Source organism: Calidris pugnax, unplaced genomic scaffold (genome assembly GCF_001431845.1).
Source record: "Calidris pugnax isolate Ruff unplaced genomic scaffold, ASM143184v1 scaffold103, whole genome shotgun sequence".
Classification (NCBI taxonomy): Eukaryota; Metazoa; Chordata; class Aves; order Charadriiformes; family Scolopacidae; genus Calidris; species Calidris pugnax.
Window position 1 is genome coordinate 15,005,167 of NW_015090990.1, and position 21,284 is coordinate 15,026,450.

Below are 21,284 nucleotides of genomic sequence, written 5' to 3' on the forward strand. Positions count from 1 at the left end.
TGATTTGATCGAAACCGTAGCCTACTTCAGAGCTTCATAGCAGTAGGATTAAGTCCACCAACTTTTTTTCAGAGGGGAAAATGTCGGATTTTTATTTATCTTGGCAGAAGTAAGGTTTTGCTTTAAAGAGACAGCCCATTCTATGTTTCTGACCTTGTCTCCATCACTGTGCTTGAACATTTTAAGGCTTGGTGGGAATCATTGCAGTAATCATCTTCTGTTAAAGGTCTCTCCCTTTTATTTTATTTTTTTTTGTCCGTTCTGTTTCAGATTTAGCCTTGGAATCTAATCCATCTGATCATCCCAGAGCAAGCACAATCTTCCTGAGCAAGTCTCAAACAGATGGTAAGCTAAGTTTTTTCCATTTAAAAAAAAAAGGCGGGAGAAAACCTGGAAAAATAACTACCTATTTTAATTATACATATACATATAATATATACTTAAATTGCTTTAACTCTTTCAGAGTGTAGGCATTAATAATTTGCATGTTTACACAGAAATGGGTTTGTAGGCTGTTTTACTTAACACTTAAAATCACTTGTTCTACTAAATACTTAAATATCAGGAGATTTCAGAATCTGGATCCTAGTAGTTTGAAGGAGCAAGGCTTTCTTCACTAATATAATCCAAGCTTCAAGCAATGGTGGGAGTTTTTTATTACCAAGGAATGTTTTAAAAATTGCTTTAAATGAAAAAAAAAAAAAAAAAAAAAAAAAAAATAAAGAAAGTTTAAAAAAAAAAAAAAAAAAAAAAAAAAGAAAAACTGAAGGACAGTTTTCTGTGAAGAATAATAAGCCAACAGCCTATAAGTCTGTATCAGTTACTTTTGAATATGTTGCTTTAAATGGTTTGAATAGTTTTGATGGCGTAATTATTCTTAAGTCTTGGTTTTAATTACGTGGATGTATTGGGATTTTCAGTTTCTTTGCAGATCCCTTGTTTATTTAAGTCCATTTTGAACAATTACTATAGCTTGTGCACTTCAAAATGCTATCAAAAAGGGGAAGCATTTCCGTATTGCAAAAAGAAAAAAGAATTCTGACAACAGTAAACGTTTAAGTTGCAATTAAAAAGAAGTTTGACACATTCTTTTAAAAATGCTTCTGTTCCTTTTATAGTTGGTTCTTGTTTGAAGTACTGTTTTTTCTAGGACAGTGTTGCACTTGAGATTAGATGTGTTGACGGAAAGCTGCAGTGCGTCTTCTACCTTGGCATAGCTTTGCCACAGAAATGTAGAATTATTTTGACAGATCTCTCAGTTGCAGTCCTGCTATTTAGAGTCTTACGGCAAATAGTGAAATTGTCAGTTGTATCAGCTTTGCAATGCTCAGATAATCTGTGTGTAGTGGAAACAAGCACTAGCATGATCATGACTTTCCAGAAGAGGTGACGCCAAGGAAATGAAGACTGCTTCAAACAGAGGATCCTGCATATTTTAAACACCTCTTAGATGAGTGCTGCTTAAGTTGCAGTTAGCAAGTTAACATAGTTCTTCAACATTGTGGTGCAGCTTTACTGTACAGCCTTTCAGCCTTGCTGCAAATAACATTAAAACTACATGAACATCCTTGTTAGGGGTAGTATTGCTTTTAAACGTGATTCGGTATTCTTCAAATGTAATGTATTGGAATGTATACACTTGTGTCCATATAGAAAGATGGTGTGCTAAGTGAGATAATAACTGTTCTCTGAAGTTTGCATTAGTTGGATGAATTGGTTTTTACAGGGTAATTTTATGGACAAGTCAGCAGAAGAATTTATTTTCTAATTTCACTGGATCTTATTTAGTTAACCTTTCATAGAACTAGTAGAATTAATATCCTGTAAGTTCTCTCTCACTGAAATGTTATCAGGATTATGAATTTTGATTCATGCAAAAAGACCAAAAAATTTTGGGTATACTCTTCTAATTTTGAAGAAGTCATCTGTCCAGGCTGGTCACATTTGTATAGCTTTCTGCATGTATGCAACTCTCAGCTCTCCTTTAACACCACTGTTTTACTACTGCTGTTACAGCTGGAACTTAAACCTTACACTCTTTATTGAAAGGCTGACACAGTTTAAAATTATCAAATAACATGATAAATAGGCATAGTTTGTACCAGCATCTTCTTTTACCTTCTGCTGTCAATAGGAGGAGAGACAACACATATATAATGCTGGGCACCTTCCTCCTTGTGTGTCTTTGGCACGTTCAGTGTGTGATGTTTCTACATCTGTTTGCTAAGCAGTTGCTCTTGGGTGTTGGATATTGTCTACTGGAACCCTGAAATCATCCAGTTTTTCACAATGCATAGCGTCTTTTCCCCTTAGTGCAATGGGTAGAAGTAGTTCCTAAATGTACCTGTGGATAGTTGGAAGTAATATATAGTTTACTAGCTTGATAAAATTCAGCATTTTTCCTCAAACTACTTTTCTAAACATCTGAAGTCAAATTTGAAACTTTTAATACTCATGTACTTCAGAAGACTAGGTTAATAGAATTACTTTATTGAACGTAAATTGGGATTGTATTTTAGAAACCTTTCAGTTCACGTTCTTTCTCCCTCTTTCTATAGTGCGAGAGAAGAGGAAGAGTAACCACATCAATCATGTAAGTAAACCAAATTCTTAGTGAGCTATATAGATAATATTAGCATATTAGGACGAAGACAAATTTGAGGAACAACTGTATTAGTTCTAGGCATATAGTCCTATACCTGTTCAGATCCTCCTTAGAAAGATAAAACTGAATTATCTTTGCCTGTCTTTAAAAAATAAACGAATAGGCACAGTGTCACAGAGCATAGGATGGCTGATGTCAAAAAAATAAGAATATATTTTTTTGTTGTATCAATCTGGAGTGTTTCAGAACAGTAAAGAAGAAAAGATAAGTTAAACTGCATACATTGGTTTTTTTAAGCAGAAATAAAACTGGAATAATTTCTCTGCTGAGATGACAAGTCTTAAATGACTTGCATCATTACAGGGCTTACTGTAAGAAATTTATCCGGCATGAAAAGAGAATTATAAACAAACATTATTATCGGCATGATAAACAAATAATCTATTAGTTTTAAATCTGAAAATATGCTCTAAACTTCTTCCACAAGTATTAATCGGTTTTGACACTTCACTTAACCAAACAAAAACATACAAAAAAGATGCAATGTCATTAGTAAGTGTATAAAAAGTTATTAACTAGTGAGGCTGAGAATGGAAGTTATTAACACACATTTTTAAAAATACTGTCTAGCAGAATTGTCTACTGATAGGTTATTAGTAAGATAATGATATTTCAAATCTGTTGTATTTAGTATTATTTCTGGGGGTGGTTCTTTTGTTTTTCCCTTCTTTTCTTCCTTTTTCAATTACAGTTCCCACTTTAGTCTGCCAGCACCAAGGAGAAGTGTAATTGGATTGTTTTTGCTGGCAAATTTCAGCTAGGAAGGGAGGTATTTCCAGGCAGCCACTGAGTTGTGAAGGGTGCCAACATTTTCAAATTTTCCGACAAAGGCTTTTAAAAAGAATCTGGCAGAAACTAATGAATCTTGAATTGTTTGATTAAAACTCCCTCAATTATGATGTCCTAGGTCTAGTGCAAGGCGTTCTCTAAAAATGCTCAGAGAAGTCTGACTTACTGTCAGATTTCTTACACTGTAAAATCTAAAGGTAGATGATGGAACATATTGCTAGCTCTAAACAGTAACAGTAAGGGTAATAATACTACTTTATTTCCAGATTCCAGATACTAAACAAGACATGAGTGAAGTGAGCAATGTCAGGAAGAGGTTTATTTTTTTCTAAAATACAGTAAGACAAATGCAAAGCTGTCTTTACAGGGAATGATCCTGGATAACCAGAAAATGTAAAGGCATAGGATAAAAAAGAAGGGAGAAAATTATTATGGACTCACAGGGAAATCTAATAACGTACATTGGAGAGGGAAGACTGAGACCTGAACTGGCAAGAATGGAATGGAGGAAAACTGAGAAAATTTGAGGACTTGCTGCTTTAGCTGCAGCTATTTCTGCTGAAAATTACTTACATAAAAACATCGTGCTGTATATCACAAGGCGGTGATTTATAAACGTGTCTTGCACAAAGGGAACTCAGGAACTTGATGGCTACATGGTAGCTTACGTAGCAAGAGCAATCATCTACAAAGACCTCTGTAGTAATTACTTGAGATGTAAAGCCAGTATTCAGTGTGGTAAACCAAAGCTTAAAGAATTCCCCTTCTTGAATGTATTTATCTTTTTTTTGTTTGTTTTTTTTTTCCTCTTTCCCCCAACCCCCTAAGGTTTCTCCTGGGCAGCTTACGAAAAAGTACAGCTCATGCTCAACAATATTTATAGATGACAGCACCGTCAGTCAACCTAACCTTAGAAGCACAATAAAGTGGTAAGAACCATTTGTCATCATCAAGGGGCTTAGTAGCACTGTAAGGTTTATTTGGGATTTTGTGGGGGTCTTGTCTGTTCTAAAGCCAGTTGCACACTTGAATGAGAGAAGCTCAGCACTGCTTATTCAGGTTGGGCATGGAAGGGGTGTAGAGGTCTGGTTAATTATGACTGCTGAAGCGAGGTGTTTGGGGTTGGTTTGTTGTTTTTTTTTAGTTACAGAGCTAATGTACTGTTGTATTACAAAGTAGTAATCATTGTGCACTTGAAAATCTGGGGCAGGGCAGAAGTGTGTCAGCATTTTCAGTTTAAAAGTATGTGTTGGGGGTGAGGAGCTCGATCTTCACGCTGAAAGCTCAATCTAGGGAAACTGGGATTTTGTATAGAGTTGCAGGAAAAGTTTGTAGGACTGTGTTTGCTTCTTGCCAGTGGTATTAGTCTGCCCTCTAGTTGTGGATAAAAGTATGTTGCTGGCTTTGGTTTTAGTTATAGCCTTTTTTCTTTGTATATTTGTTATTTCAGGTAAGTGAGTTTGATAATCGTTTAGTCTTCTTGATTCTCCAGTGGAAAAGGATGTTTGACCTATTGTTCTGAGTACCACAGAGACAGTTCTTTGTGCAAAGATGAGACCAGCTGAGAACTGAGAAGTGTTTCACTGTGTTTGAAGGGAAATAAGGCAAAGTAGATTCAGGCCCAGAAGACTATACGGTTTTAACACTTAGTAGACTTTGGAAATAGACATCTAAGTTGATTTGTCACTTTCAAATTTGGTTTCAAACAGAGGTATCTTGCATGCTACTCCTTTTCCAGAGGAAAAAAAAATAATTAAAAGATGGTGCTTGTGCCATTTTGTGGTGTACATCTTGGAACAGATCAGAGCTTCTTCAATACATGTCCCTTAATGAGGCAATGAAGGTTTGTGTTTAAAATGTGTTATAATATTTATTTTGCAATACAAATATCTGTACAATGAATATAAAAGTAGTTTGGCTAGCAAATTTGATTTGGCCAGTTTCTGTCCAGGCAGGTAAACATCAGAAATGAAGCACAGAGTACTCAAGAATCTAAGAACAAGCAAATACCTAATGGATTCTGAGTATTTTGCCCTGAACAACAGCTTGTACAGTGGAATAGTGTGCACATAATGTGCTTTAAGTCTTTTCTTGTTTTCTTTCTTTTTTAGTGTAACACTAGCAATATTCTACCATATAAAGAACAGGTGAGTGAACTTTTTTTTCCTGAAATATAACAACTTTCTTTTTGAGCTGGGGATATGGTCTTGGTCACTTCATTAACAGCTAGTATAACTGAAAGGAGTTCAAAAATCTGTCACTCTATGTTGTATCTGCTTCCTCTTTGTAGCCCCTCTTGAGCTGACACAGAAGGGTCAGTACCCATCCAATGGCATATGCTTCATCGAGAATGAAGCATAAAAAGTCGAAACAGAGGGAGTGAGGAAAATACACTTAAATCACCACAAATCATCCTTTGGACTTTGTTTAGCTTTTCCTGAATACAGAGGTACAGATTACTTTTGATGGGTGACAGAACACTCAGTCCCCTGTACAAATAGCCCATGTCATTATAGCTAGTTTCAGCATATACTTCAAAATTACAGCTGCCTTTTTAAAATAAATGCTATTAATGAGACTGTTTCACATTTTAAGGGAGAACTGTACTAAGCATAATATAAGAATATGGATAGCTATTAATTATTTAGCTTCTTGAATATTAAGGTGTAAGATCTCATTATTAAATGCTTTGCAAAAACACAATATAACTTTATACCATATTCTAGGAAAAGCTGAACTATAAAATATGTCCCTTTATCCTCTTTAATGAATAATATTTTTTAGTGGAGCATATCATTACCAATTAACTCGTGTTGCTAAAATAGAGTTTTTTACTTTGTAGAGATTCTGACAGATCATTGGATATTTTTGATGAAAAATCTCATCCTCTCACAGTAAGTGTAACTTCTTGATCCTCTGAATATTTTTAAGGTCTTGATTTGTATTTTATAAGTCATAAAAATGTCTTTGTACCAGGTCACAAGCAAATTTATCTTGAATTGTATATTTATATATAAAACAGGCAGTGTCCTCTGCCTGTGCAGATTTCCAGTGCAGGCAGTGTCCTCTGGACTTCTGATATCAGCTAGATCATGAACAGAACCTTGGGTCTTGGGATCATCGAGTCCAACCATCAACCCTACTCTACAAAGTTCTCCCCTACACCATATCCCCCAACACCACATCTAAATGACTCTTAAACACGTCCAGGGATGGCGACTCAACCACCTCCCTGGGCAGCCTATTCAAGTGTCTGACCACTCTTTCTGTGAAAAATTCTTTCCTAATGTTCAGTCTAAACCTACCCTGTTGGAGCTTGAAGCCATTCCCTCTCATTCTGTCACTAATGACCTGTGAGAAGAGACCAGCACCAACCTCTCTACAGTGTCCTTTCAAGTAGTTCCTCAAACTAAACAGTCCCAGCTCCTTCAGCCGCTCTTCATAAGATTGATGCTCCAGGCCCTTCACCAGCTTCTTTGCCCTCCTCTGCACTCACTCCAGCACTTCGATATCTCTCTTGCATTGAGGTGCCCAGAACTGGACACAATACTCGAGGTGTGGCCTCACCAGTGCTGAGTACAGGGGGACAATCACCTCCCTACTTCTGCTGGTCACACTATTTCTAATACAAGCCAGGATGCCATTGACCTTCTTGGCCACCTGGGCACACTGCTGGCTCGTATTCAGCCACTTGTCAATCAGAATTGTCAATTTCCTCAATAAAAATAATGAACTTCAGGAGAAGAGCTATATAGAAGACTTCTTGTATGGACTATGGCGCTTCAAGAGAAAAGTCTGGTCCAAAACTGTTTCAACTGCCTGAATCTGTTGTCTCACATTGAAAATTATTTAGGTAAGATGAACTCCATTATGCAATTTATTTTCTTTATTTAGCAAACTGACATTGTTTGATGCTTTCATATGGCTTACCTCCTATTCCATGAGTATGAAAAGAGGAAAATCACTGCATCCTTTAGGGAACACTTGAAGGTCTCTTCTATCTTACCATAGTATATAGGCAGAAATATAGTAGTGGCTATATGTCATAGTTCTGAGGGGAAAGATACAAGTGGCTTGTTAGTTTCTATAGCAATGAGGTTTTGGCCTGGTATCAACAGTTGCTTTAAAAAGGTAAACTACCCGGAAGAAATCTCTGAACACCTTGTCCTCTAAAGATTCAGTCACAAGGAGGCCAAATCTAGGATCTATTGACTCTAGTAGTAGAAGTAAATACTTCAAATTACCAGCATCACAGGGCTTTGTCACAAACTGCAGTGTCAGTCCTTTCCTTCTCAGTTCAAGTAAACAAAAATGAACTTCCAGATATGCTTTTGTACTGCTCATAGAGCAGGAAATACGCAAGGGGGATTCTGCTCATGTTATTTCTTATGTTGCATGCTCACCTTGAACAGGTAACCTCCATTGGTTAGTGGTGTATTTGGAGGCTGTGTGGAGAGTACAAAGTTAGAGTGGAATAGACTATTTCACTTGGAAGAGACCTACAGTGACCATCTAGTCCAACTGCCTGACCAATTCAGGGCTGACAAGTTAAAGCATGTTGTTAAGGGTACTGTCCAAATGCCTCTTAAACACTGATAGGCTTGGAGCATTGACCATCTCTCTAGGAAGTCTTTTCTGGTGTTTGACCACCCTCTCGGTAAAGAAATGCTTCCTAATGTCCAGTCTAAACCTCCCCTGGTGCAGCTTTGAATCATTTCCACACGTCCTGTCACTGGATACTAAGGAGAAGAGCTGAGCACTTCCCTCTCCACTTCCATTCCTCAGGAAGCTGCAGAGAGCAATGAGGTGGCCCCTCAGCCTCCTCTTCTCCAAACTAGACAAGCCCAAAGTCCTTAGCTCCTCCTCACAGGACATTCCTTTCAGCCCTTTCACCAGCTTTGTTGCCTTCCTCTGGATGCATTCAAGGACCTTCACATCCTTATTGAATTGTGGGGCCCAGAACTGCACACAGACCTCCAGATGAGGCCGCACCAAGGCTGAATACAGTGGGACAATCCCCTCTTTTGACCAGCCGATTACACTGTGTTTGATGCAGCTTAGGATGTGGTTTGCCCTCTTGGCTGCCAGGACACACTGCTGACTTGTATTGAGCCTGCAAGTTAATTACCTCTTCATTTTACTTGGCTACCTGGCTATTTTAAACTGCAAAATCATGTGAAAATGCTTGCTGCTTTTCTTACCTTATGGCTGTTTGTTTAATGTCAAGCAGGTATGCTGTCCTCATCTCTTATCTTAACCGTACTATAGGTCTAACTTGGTCTATTCAGTATCACTTTTGTAGAACCAGTGGGCAAAGTTGGAGCTCTTGAAGTTTCATCCTCCAGAAAGACTGCTGAATATCAGAATGGCTGGTGGGACAGGGTCAGTTTCCTAAACACTCGTTTTAGGATTGCTTTTACAGACTGTTTATTTCTAAGTTTTTCACCCCTGTATTTAGAGATAGTTTAGCATGTGTCAAAGTTAAATCTAGCTGTTCATTAGCTTTGTTGTCTTTCTGGAATATCTCAAGAACGGTCCTATGAATATAGCATAAGTTACCATCCAGTTCTATCTGTGACAGAATTATCGACATGTTCTTCAGCTCTTCCTCGGCTGGAAGGGGAATCTTGTGAAGTCTCTTAATTTTGCCTTTTGAAGAGCCAGTGCTTCCTTGGTGTGTGTATATATATCTGTGATTTTTCTTCCAGGGAGAAACCTTTTGGATTTTTTTTTTCCTTTTTTAGTCTGTAAAATGTTTCATGGACAATCATTAGCACCTGTAATAATGATGGTAGTTTGTTCTCTTTCCCACTAGCCTTACAGATCAAAAAAGTTTTCAAAACAAAGATACCAGCTAAAGCTATTGGTTTTTGCTTGGAATATTCATAATATTTCAAGGCTGCTTGCTGCTTTCAGTATCTGATTTTGTTGTGTCTCTGTGACAGGGAAGAGTTGTATACACTTCTACTCAGTGAGAAGAAACAACCATGTGTGGCTGTTCTTTAAAGTCAGTATTAAGAAAGACAGATTTTCAGTAATATAGAGAACTTTCTTTCAGCGGGAAGAAGTTCCAGATGACTACTACAAGCATGACCCTGATCACAAGCACATCTACCGGTTTGTTCGAACGCTTTTCAGTGCTGCACAGCTGACAGCTGAATGTGCAATAGTGACACTGGTAAGAGATGCTGATGAAACTTCAGCTTTTGGAAGACCTTTTTTCCCCTCCCTTCAATGAGTGAGCTGGGTTAAACTGACATTTAAATAGTTACACTATCTCATGAAACCTTGTTAATAATGCAGATGCTGTACAAGTAAGTTCTTTAGAGGAGGTTTCTAAGTAGTCACAGAAGCGGTTAACTAAAAAGGATCATACCTTTTCTATATATGAATATGTAATGCTTAATTACTTGTCCAATCAAACATTGTTTGTTTCATAATGTATAACTTGCTGAAGAAGCTTGAGAAAGGCAGAGCAATTGGGATATCATAAACAGTGGGGTATAATAAGACACAGAGACATCTTTTATTTCAGTTGTGTGGAGGGAAAAGTGAGAGTTTGGAGTTCATGCTAACCAGAACAGTGCAAGTAACATCACCTAAGAGCTGGAGGATCAATACTGTACAAACTCCAGGAATTGAACTTTCTCATTATGATGTTCTTCAGTTGCTACCACCTTTTTATCAGATTTATTTATTAAACCAAAGAGGCTGTAACTTTTTTCCCCAGGTGATATGCAAGTATTTGGAACTTAAAAACAATAGTAAGAAAAGGATATAATTACAGTTTGTTGTTTGATTTCAGAAAGCAAGATGGATACACAAAATTGACGATGATACTGCTGACCTTATTTATACACACATGCATATACATATATGTATATGAAGGGAAAGAAAAAAAACCACAGCCTATATAATTGCTGCAGTAGACAATCTCTTAAACTGCACTTTGTTGCATACTAAACTTCAGTCTTTGTTGTGGCTTCAGTCTGAAGGAGAACAGAAGAGAACTGTCACCAAAAAACAACGTGGCAGTTAGGCAATCTCAGCTTGAAGGACTCTCTTTAATAAGGAAATAATTTAAAAGCCTAGATAGCTAGAGCTATTGAAACTCTGAAAGTGGTTTGAGGGTTTTGCTTTTCCAAAGCCATGCAAGCGATTTTGACAGAACATGATAGCTAACCCCGGGCAGTCTAGCCAGCTGAACTATTTACAAAAAAAAACGGAAATAGAGTTTTTAAAGTGGATTTTGCCACTAGATGGCTCTGTTATTATAGGAACAGCTTTAGTCCGCTTGAAGGCTACAAGCAAAGGATGGGAAGAAAGTGTGGGGACACCCTAGTAATAAAGATTCATCCTGCTTTTAGACCTGTACAACAGCTTCCTGCACATACTGTTTTTATTGGAGGTTTCTTTAGGACCTTGGGCTTAGTTTAGGGAATAGAACATTAAAAACAATCTATATTCAAATTTGAAAGTGCAAATTACTTTAGTATGTGGATAATTACAGGAGTGTGAAATTGACGAAAACTTTTAAGGAAGGGACTGATTCAGCATCTTTGGGCTGATTTGAGATTACACAGGAGGAGTCAGTAAAAGAGCAAGACATATCTTTGGACTTCGGTATCTTTCACTAAGCAGTTGGTGATGTAGATGAAAGCAGAGGATGACATTGTAGGTGAAGGACTGAAGTCTGTTCTTTACAGGATAAAGTAGAAATAGCACTATCACACCTTTCATTGTGGAAAGATGGCAATTAATGCATCTTTGTCCCACAACTAGAGATCACAGTGCAGGCTTTAGCACTCCCTGTTAAGCTACAAGTGCTGAAACTTAAATGTGATGAAAGGGTAGTGTGATGTTGAGTGATTTACTATCCTAGATGGGCCCTAACAAGAACCTGTCACTGACTGCCTGACTTTGACAAAAAGAACTCTAGCAGTGTCTCCCTGAAACAGCAGTGCTCATTGCTCAGAACTGATTCTTCAGTAACTTTGTTGTATACCTTGCTGGACCAGTTTTTGTGTTATAATAAAATGGAACCTGTAGCTCCTGAAAGTTTACATTATAAAGTGTAAGTAATAATCACTAATACGTATTTTGACACACTTTAACGGTAAAGGGATAAAATAGTTGTATTGGACTGGCATGCGTGCTGCTCAGAACTCAGCTCCAGATCTGAATTACACATGTAAAACTTTTTTTTTTTTTTTTTTTTTTAATAGGTTTACTTGGAAAGGCTCTTAACCTATGCAGAGATTGACATATGCCCTAGTAACTGGAAGAGGATAGTCCTAGGAGCTATTCTGCTGGCTTCTAAAGTCTGGGATGATCAGGCTGTGTGGAATGTGGATTATTGCCAAATATTGAAGGACATTACTGTTGAGGACATGTAAGTTGCAAGGTTTGGCTAATCTGCAGTGGTGGGTGTTTTGGATGGATTATGGGTTTGAGTGGGCTTGTGTTTTTTTAATGGCAATTTTTGTGATCATACTGGGAAAAAAAGTCTGTCTCTGGTGCTATGATATTACGTACATGATGTATGTCTGATGTTCAGCCTCATTCCCTTTTTCAACCTAGGAAACTTTGAATAACCCTACTTTGAGACAAATCTGTATTAATATTTTTAGTGACTTGGATGAGTAACTTAGAAGTTAGTTTTCTTTACCTTCTTACCCCAGTCATGAACCATGGGACTGGTTGCTTGTTTCCACAGATGTATCTATTTATTTATTTATTTATTTTGCATTGGTGTACCTGTAAAGTGCCTGATTTATAGCCTTATCAAAAGTCTTTTGGGGAAGAAAAAAAGGTTAACTAAACTTGTTCCCTGCCTTTTCTGGTTTAGAATTTGAAAAATTGCAAGGTAAGCCATAACGTGTGACTTAGGTGTCTGCTCTTGTATCCAGCTAAGGCCTAAATGTCTCAAGGTCTGAATTTGTAGCCACTGCTGGCAGACAGATGTCACTTGTGTTGGCATCCGTGGTTTCTATGTGTTACATCCAGCTATTGCTACAGCTCCTCCTCGCTGGGTGAGTTCTTAGACTTGCCTACAGTGCTGAGAATAAAATGATCTATCTCACTACTACTTGTTTATGTAAGGCGATTCCTTGTATATATTCTTCTCTTGGATGTAGATTTCAATTTTTCAGAAATTTTGAAGCGTGTTTATGTGAAGTGGATTTGGCCCATTAGATTTTTTGTTAAATTCTTTATCACAGAGTTCTGTCTTCAAGAGCCTTGAGATGTCAACCTTATTGTTTTAATTCCATTTGCCAGCTTGTTCCCCTATTTTCCTTATTATCACAGTGCTAGAAGGCTAGCTTAATATCAGGCTTTCTGGCCTTAAAAAACTTCATGACATGATTTCTGTGCCTTTGAGTTATATCACACTGCTGTGCTGTGATTGAGCGTGTGTCCAGGCCTGTGCAGTAACAGTCAATTCTAGTACAGGAGCACACTGTGGTGGTAGAGGTTTGTACACAGCACCGGGAGACTACCTCTATGAGACAGTCTGTTCTTGCCACAAACTCTCTTCCCTGCTTTCAGCCTAAAGCCAATGTTTAAAGTACAGTAAGTAATTATTTATCTGCGACTCTTTAGGAGGAGTAATACCCTGTTTTCTTCCTCTTAGGTGGGGGGCAGCATTTCTAAAATGGGGGAGTTATCTGCACCAAAACACTTTTTGTTATTCAAGTTATTTCACCTCGCAAACAGCAACAACAAACATAGTACCTTGTTTTATACATACCCCTTGCCTGGGAGTTCTTTGTCTCCAGATGCAGAGCTGTGCTAGCCCTGCTTTCAGGAAGGCATAATTAGTGATTTTATACAATGTACATCTTCACTCAACCTGGCTCAGAGTGCTCATCTATCTGAGGAACATACTTGAAGCGCTGCCGCAAATAACTCTGAGATGGCTGAAGTGGGGTCAGCGATGCTCGGAGTGCTGGAGTATACATCTTGCTCTTTTTGATGTCTCTTCTTCTAGCCCTATTTGGGACAAATCAAATTGATAGCACTGAAAATATCTGTAACAAGCAGGATGTTTATTCGCTGTTGCCAATGCTGGGTCTCCTGAAATTGTTAGTACTTATATTTTCAAAGCAGTGATGGTGGTAAAGAAAATAGACTGAATTTAGGCTTATTTTTTTTTCTCCAATTTGAAGATGGGATTTTTGGAATCCCATCTCATTTGAAATGACTTAGACCTTTAAATTTAGGTATGGACAGAAACTGTACAACCCCTTTCTGACAGTGGCCAGGGGTGTCCATCTCAGGCCCCACACTGCTGCAGCTTGGCAGGCTTCACTGCTCCTGAGTTGGATAACATCACCATAATTGAGACTGTAGAAAACGGCTTAAAATACTCAGCAAAACTGAGTTTTAAGTTTATAAGTCTACTTTCAATTAATAGTTGGTACTATAGTTAATTGTCAGCTTTAGTTGTTCCAATGTGTTTTTTTAACTAGTCACTTGATGGTGAGTATCAGGCATTCTGAATATGAGCATTACTGAGAGAAAACAATTGGCAAAGGATTTCAGGCATGGTTGCATTTGAACGCTGGAGATGGCTGGTGATGCTGCCAAAAAATCCATCCAAAACCCCAGCAGCTCCCCAGCTAAAGATTGTTTGGCAGGACTCTACCAGGTATTGCTCCTGGGGTGGACCATTCCTGTGCAGTAAAGGCCTGTCTGCAAGGACTGGTGGCAAGCTTTGTTTGTCAACTTTTTGTGAATTTTCCTTTTGGCTCTGCATATCTAGAGTAACCTGATGGATACTCTTGTTGAGACACTGCAAGCCAACTATGGGATCTTCACCACTCTGAAACTGGGCAAAAGGGTTTATATCTGGTTTAATTCACCCAATTTGCAAATGGGTGTGTGTGCGTGTATATGTGTATGTGTACCTCTTCCGAAGGCAGCTTAGGTGCACCTGGTCGCCACCAAACACTCCTTACTGCTTAAAGACACTCATTTGGCAGCCCCACCTCGCAACTCTGTTAGCAGTGTGAGCTATGTGGCTCTCACAGAAACTGCTTGTGAGTTAAAGTTAGTTAAAGGATACATGATCCAGGCCTCATGACTAGCAGATGAGTTCATTTGCCTTAGCCTCTTCCTACTCAACATAGATTAAGTGTTCATCTTATTTTTTCTATCGGAAGAACTTTTCTTATTTGACCAAGGCGAGGTGGATTTTTTTATTGAAAGGGTGTTTTCTTTTGGTTTTTTGGGGCGTGTTTTGCTTTACTTATTTTTAACAGGGAAAAAAATCAAAGGAAATTATATTGATATTTGGAAGTCATCCTTTGTCAAAACTTGCTTGCTTTGATGAGAGTGAATCCATAAATTAACTGTGCAGCTGCTAATCTTGCTATGATTGCTTGTAAGGGGACACATGCTGTTCATTCTTTTGGCTACATATATTTGTAAATAAGGCACAGAAAACACATTGGCATTATCCTTTCCCAGGTTTTAAACCACTGTTAATAGACTTGTTAATCCAATGAAGAATTGTATTTTTACACAATTAAAATGTATTAGCGTAGTGAGTACAAAAGGGGCAGTGAAGAGCATTTATTCACGGGGTAAATCAAGCTCTGATCAGCTGATCATCAAAACATTATCTGATTTACATTTCTATAGGCTTATGACCATATGAACAGGAAATTAATTTTGGCACTAGGTTCAATGATACTCAAGTCCACTATGCTAGAAACAAGCACAAAGCTGCTATTCATATTGAGACCTGCCATCCAATACAGGACACAACCTGGATGATTCTTTTATTTATTTCCCTCCCTCTGATAGGTAAACCATCCATTTTAAAAGCTCCCAAAAAGCTTTTGGGATGAGCCTTGGCACTGAATTTGTGCAGCTTACCTTCTGGTGTAGTCACAGTTGACCTATGCAGTTGCTAAATTCTGTTGAGACAGGTCTGCTGCCAGTAGGAGCAATTGTTAAGTTAGTGTTGAACTGAATTGCTTGGTTTGGGTACCACCAATTTCTTTTAGGTTAATTTGTAAAACATAGTTTTTCCTCCGTAGAACACCTTTGCTTTAGCTAATCACAGTACAGTAGCTGCAGCAGCCTTTTTCATGTCATGGCGCTCTCCCCACTTTCCTCCAAATGTTCTGCCCAGTGAAAATAGACCAGTGAGTAAAAACTGGACAGTGCCCTTTGACATAGTACTTTGTTATCCTGCCTAATGCTATTGAGGAGAAAATTCCTTCTCCCACCTAATGCTGCTTATTTATTTATTTATTGGAGATGAATCCATGTTGCTTCAAGAGGCTTTTTTCTGTGAGATAATAGCAGCAGCTCTTCATAGATCCATTTGTTGCCGTGGTGATCTGCCTACTCCTTTTGTTAGTCCGCCTCTACTTCAATAAACCCCCTTCCTGTTATCAGCCTGGTGAAAATGTCTGCAAGTTCTTCAGAGCTAATAAACAGCATACATCATTCCTTTCATCTGATCACTATAGTGTGGGGCCGTACGGGAGTGAGAATGGCGCATGAATTGTACAGCTGCACTAATGGAACTCCGAAGAATGAACCTCCCCGGTCAGCCCGGCGAGTGCACGACAGGGCACTACCTTTCTCTCCGAGCCGGAGGTGCCAGGACTCAAAAGCTGCACCTTGTTTTGAGCACTAGTGAATGACCTGTCTCTCGAAACTAATAATGCAGAGCTCTCGATGACTATTTCAAAGTTGCTGGTTTTAAAAACAAGCTTGAGGTCTCTTCAGTGTTTTCAGCCAGCTAAAACAATCTCTGTTTCTTTTGTCTTCTGTCCTCCTAGGAACGAGATGGAAAGGCACTTCTTGGAGCTACTGCAGTTTAATATCAATGTTCCTGCCAGTGTTTACGCCAAATACTACTTCGATCTTCGCTCCCTAGCAGATGACAATAACCTGAGCTTTCTGCTGGAGCCTCTCAGTAAAGAGAGAGCACAGAAACTGGAGGTAATGGTCTGAGATTGGCTGAGCAGGGGACTCTGTGTGTGTAGTAAGAGCATCTGTTGCTAATCATGTTAAGTGGCAGTTAGAAAAACTAAAAAGCTTTTAGATTAGTGTATTACAGCCTAATTTAACCCCTTTATAACTACAGTTAGTGCTTCTAAAACCATGCCTAGGCTAAGCTAGTATTCTGAGGAAAGGAAAGGACAGGGATTATGGAAGTCTAGCAGATTGCAAAATAAAATGGATGTTATTTTGGGAACCGTAGCTCAGCTAGGCTACTTAAGATTGAAAGGATTAGTGTCATATGTAATGGATTGTCTGTCCTTCCCTGGTCACAGTCTGTCTTCCAAGCACCTAGAGACAGTCACACTCAGACCTTTTTAAATACTACCAGCTGAAGGTTTCCCACTGCATCCCACTGCACAGCTGCTTTTAGATTTAGAGGCAGCACTCTTACTGCTCTCATGGTTTAATAAATCATTTGTCTGGGGACAGCTGCAGAAATAATATGTTTCTTTTCACAACATCTAGAACCTCACCTTTCCAAAGAAATGATGCTTTAAGATAAACTTTTGGAATAGCTGCTTCTTAGGAGTCCTTCAGAATGTCCAGAGGAGTGTAAATACAGATTACTGGCCCTTTCTTCTGGATGGGAAAGGCTGCCTTTCTGTGAGTCCCTGCAGCCGCCTTTGGTATGAAAGCTCATTTTAAAACTTGAACTTTTGCAGAGTCAGTTATCTGAGTTGTTGGAGATATGCAAGACATTTTGAAAATATCTGAATTACCTGGGTTCCCCGGCAAAATGTCTTGTTCTTTCATCTGTCCAGGTTTAATTGATGACTCTGCATGTTGTTTTGTTGACCTTTCAACAAAGACATTACTGCAGCCCCTGTGTACACTGATACCATAGCCCCTTTCAAAGAGGGGTGTTCTATGGTATTCTTGAATTATATTGTTCTATTGTCCACCCCCCCATAATTCTGCCAAGTGCCAGGTTTTTTTTATTTTGCCCCAGAAGTGGCTGAACTTTGGGAATAAGTGTGATCCCTCCTGGTCCTTTAGAATGATAGGTATGATATGCCTACAAATTCACATATTTAAAGTTAAGCAGTGCAACTCTTCTGCTTTGTCTCACCCTTGTTACTTGTACTTTAAGCTAACACTGTCACTAATTGTAAATGTGGTTGTAAGACAGTTCATATTCCACATGAAATTGTTTACTGAACTGCTCAGTGCCCAGGCATAAGTGGATGATTTATAGATTGTGAGCCTGTTTTGTTTCTTCTTTGCTAGCATTTAGGGGGTTGGTATTTAAAACCAGAGTAATTTTCAGTACAGTATGTGATTTGCCATAATGCATTTACTAATGCATATATATAGGACATTTTGATTTTAAGTTCTAAAACATGATAAATATTTAAACCATTTGCTAAAATTTTTAATGCTACCTTTCAGTTAGAAGCACACGAGCAGTTGATAGGAGCCTGTGTGAAGCAGTGAATTAGTATTCCAGAGATTGAAAACTGATTTACACCATATGGGCGACTGGGGCTAAATATGTCAACACAGGTTGCTTTATGATTGATGTGCTAGCATTAAAACAGGATGGAGAGTCTGTCTGGTCTTGCACCGGGAGCTCATGCAGGCAGTGTCTCAAAGAATGCCATTCTTGAGCCAAATGTATGCCTCCAGAAGGTCAGCAGAAATAAATGTAAATAATTATTTTAAAATACACTTAGAAGTTTATTCATGCTCAGAGTGCTTTTCACCTTTTGAACTTCCAGAACACTAGGCTGTGCTGAATGGGTGCTGCCTTAAAGGGAAGGTGTAGGCTTGTAGCTGATTGCAGGACTCTGAAGGATCATCTGGTGATAGGTGGTAAATTATTAATGGAAGTGAATGTTCGGGACTGAAATTCAGCCTTTTACAACCAGTATCCTTATTTATTTGTATTGATAATGCCTGAAGGCTCCAATCAGAAATAGGCCTTGCAGGGGAGACACACTGTTTTCTGGACAATCATGTGTTATTAGGATTTAAGTAATTAGGCCTGTTACTAGAATAGCTGCACCAGAGTAAAGGCTGCTTGACTAGCTAGATAAGGAGAGCAGAGGCAAGCCAATAAATGGGTGGAAAAGCAGTTAAATACTGTTTGTCCACATGTGCTGATATTTAATAGATCTATTAAAGTGCCATGGCAATTGCCATGCCATTAAGCACTGGACTGCCCTCCCTTCCCAGTCCTCTTCAGGATCCTGATCATGTGAGTGATCCCAGAAAGAGTGTGTTGGGGGAGAGGGTGTAAAGAAGGTAAAGGCAAAATGGACGTCCTAGTAGAACTTCACTTCTAGGCTCATCTGCACCCAGCAGAAACCTTTTCAATTTGAACCTTTTCTCTTATAGAAACGGCTGTGTGTGGTTTTTGTACTGTTAAAAAATTTTGTGCTGCTGCATGTACCAGACCTAGCTACTGGGTGCACTTTTGAACATAACTTCTACAAACGCATAAGTCTGAAATGGATCCAAGTTTTCCATTGGACAGTGAAACTGGAAAAATAATGAAGATAGGGTTCTTGTTAGCATGGGGACAGACCCCTTTATTTTCTCGCCAAAGTAGTCATTCTAGGTAAAAAAGCTTGTAGGGTCACTGCTACAGAGTGCCTGCTCTGTTGATATTACACTTGTAAAAGCTTCCTTGAAATGCTCAGACTTTTCTAATGTGTGCTTCTCATTTTGTATCTGACCATGGTGTCCAGGCTATCTCCCGGCTGTGTGAAGACAAATACAAAGACTTGTCAAAAGCTGCTATGAGACGATCTTTCAGTGCTGATAACTTAGTTGGTATCCGCCGTTCTAATGCCATCCTCTCCTGAGGAGAGAGAAAGGTGCGGCACCGTGAACCAGCATCCATACGAACTGGAGGAATACCACCACTCCACGCACACAGCCAGCGGTGATGGTGTCTTCCAGCAAGAGGAGGAGAGGAGGGTAAACTAGCCAAGGGAGCCCAGAGCTTGAGGAGCATACTTGGTGCAAGAGACAAGACCTTTGTCAAATCAACTCTCTCCTTCTTCTAATGTATCCAGAGGTGCAAAAACAAACTTCTCTCCTTCTCTCCCCCACAGATGTTTGCTTACTATGTAGGCCTATAGCTGTGAACTCCTGAGGTTTTTAATAATAAGTAGTTTTAAATTTTAGAATTTAAACACTAACCACATGACTATAGTTACAATGTTCTTCCCTCCTCTCCCCTGTCATCCAGAGTCTCGCTGCATTTGTATTTCAGGTTGATGCAGTGTTAACAAAAACAAAACACGGGACTCTTAAAGTATAAAGCCACTCTGGAGCTGAAAACAGTAGCATAGACATGTGTTGACAGCTTTTCCCTGGTTTGGCTACTAAAAGCTGCTATTATTGGTGATCTGTTCGTAAGCAAGAAGCTGCCCAGCAGGAAGGAATTCCAACTCTGCACCCACAACTTCACTCCAGTAGAGATTGTCAAAAGACTTTGAATGTTTTGACTGGGGGCAGAGATATGGTTTTATGTATTGTTAAAATGTATAGGGTCCATGCTGCATTTCTTGTGAATTATGGTGCTTCTCTCATTTTCTAATACTTATATTGCTCTGGAAGAGACGCAATCTGTATATTTTTCTGAGGCATTGAATGAGAAAGTTGGTGTGGAAACATCATCACCATCCCAAACAGTGTAGCAATCCAGTGGTGAATGGCGTGTGTGCAGCACTGCTTCTCTGAGTTCTACTGCAGATCTCTTGTGCTATATACAGTGGAGTTCCTAAAGCTGATATTGTGCATCCATCTGACTCTCCTTGGGGTTTTGTTTCCTGGGAGGGATTTACATTCATAATGAGACAGTAATGAGTTTGAGAATCCTGGACTACCTGACAAGGTAGATTGAAAAATATTGTGTTCAATTGAGAATTATCAAAAAGCTTTCTAAAAAACCCATTTTTTTAATTTCACTTTTTTTTTTTTCTGCCAAGTGAATTTTATCTTGTGCAACTGCTGTAGAGGCTTGGGTTTTGCTCTTTCTGAGACTTTGGAATGGAGCTTATTTTCAGGCTCTGAAACTGAACTCTAAACAGGATAAGTATTATTAGACTCTTCCTGTTACAAGTCTTTGTAGTATCTTCCCTTCTTGGATCCAAATAGATTCTAGGCGGTTTGTCCTAGGAACAGATCTCCCTCCGAATGGCACGGGTTTTGTGCACTTCCTCTTCCAGCCAAGGTCCAGAAACCTACACTGAGCAGCAAGTCCGTATGCCTTTGGGAGTGGGGCTGAGTGTAACCATGGGTTTGGCTGCACTCAGCTGTTAGAATGATGCATAGAGCCTTTTGCGGTATGCAAATGTGCCAGCCCCTGGCTCCCAAATCCATGGAACTTGGCACTTCAGGTATTGATCACAATTCAATTTTGAAAATAACGCTACATCTTCAGGTGGTTTTCCTTTCTCATGTTTGTATTAAAAGAAAAGCTAATAAACTCTATTTTAATTAAAGCTAAAGGTGAATTGTGTGTTCTGTACAGCTGTCTGATATCATTCCCCCTCACAAGTATTCGGTGCTGTGCAGCTTCTCCCAGGTATGAAAAAAAAACAAAACAAAAAGAAAGAAAAAAAAAAAAAAAAAAGAAAAAAAAAAAAAAAAAAGAAAAAAAAAAAAAAAAAAGAAAAAAAAAAAAAAAAAAGAAAAAAAAAAAAAAAAAAGAAAAAAAAAAAAAAAAAAGAAAAAAAAAAAAAAAAAAGAAAAAAAAAAAAAAAAAAGAAAAAAAAAAAAAAAAAAGTGATGTGCATTAATCCATTCTCCCTTTGTTGTATCAGAGTGACCTGAGAGTGTCTGTGCAGCCGGC

General features: G+C 38.7%; 1 protein-coding gene across 1 annotated transcript; it reads left to right on the forward strand.

Annotated features, from left to right (window-relative positions):
* The first annotated feature begins 80 nt into the window (after window positions 1-80).
* On the forward strand, window positions 81-20,940 carry CCNYL1 (cyclin Y like 1). The gene is made up of 10 exons (XM_014954148.1): window positions 81-109; window positions 227-345; window positions 2,559-2,593; window positions 4,283-4,383; window positions 5,566-5,601; window positions 6,297-6,348; window positions 9,513-9,632; window positions 11,680-11,846; window positions 16,255-16,417; window positions 19,171-20,940. Exons 1-10 carry the CDS (start codon window positions 81-83, stop codon window positions 19,285-19,287), a joined length of 939 nt encoding a protein of 312 aa, XP_014809634.1. The 3' UTR covers window positions 19,288-20,940.
* The last annotated feature ends 344 nt before the right edge of the window (window positions 20,941-21,284 follow it).

Coding starts and splice junctions, on each gene's coding strand:
- CCNYL1 (XM_014954148.1), top strand. CDS start 81: ATGTCGGATTTTTATTTATCTTGGCAGAA. Junction 2,594..4,282: donor AGAGTAACCACATCAATCAT/GTAAGTAAACCA, acceptor CAACCCCCTAAG/GTTTCTCCTGGGCAGCTTAC. Junction 4,384..5,565: donor CTTAGAAGCACAATAAAGTG/GTAAGAACCATT, acceptor TTTCTTTTTTAG/TGTAACACTAGCAATATTCT.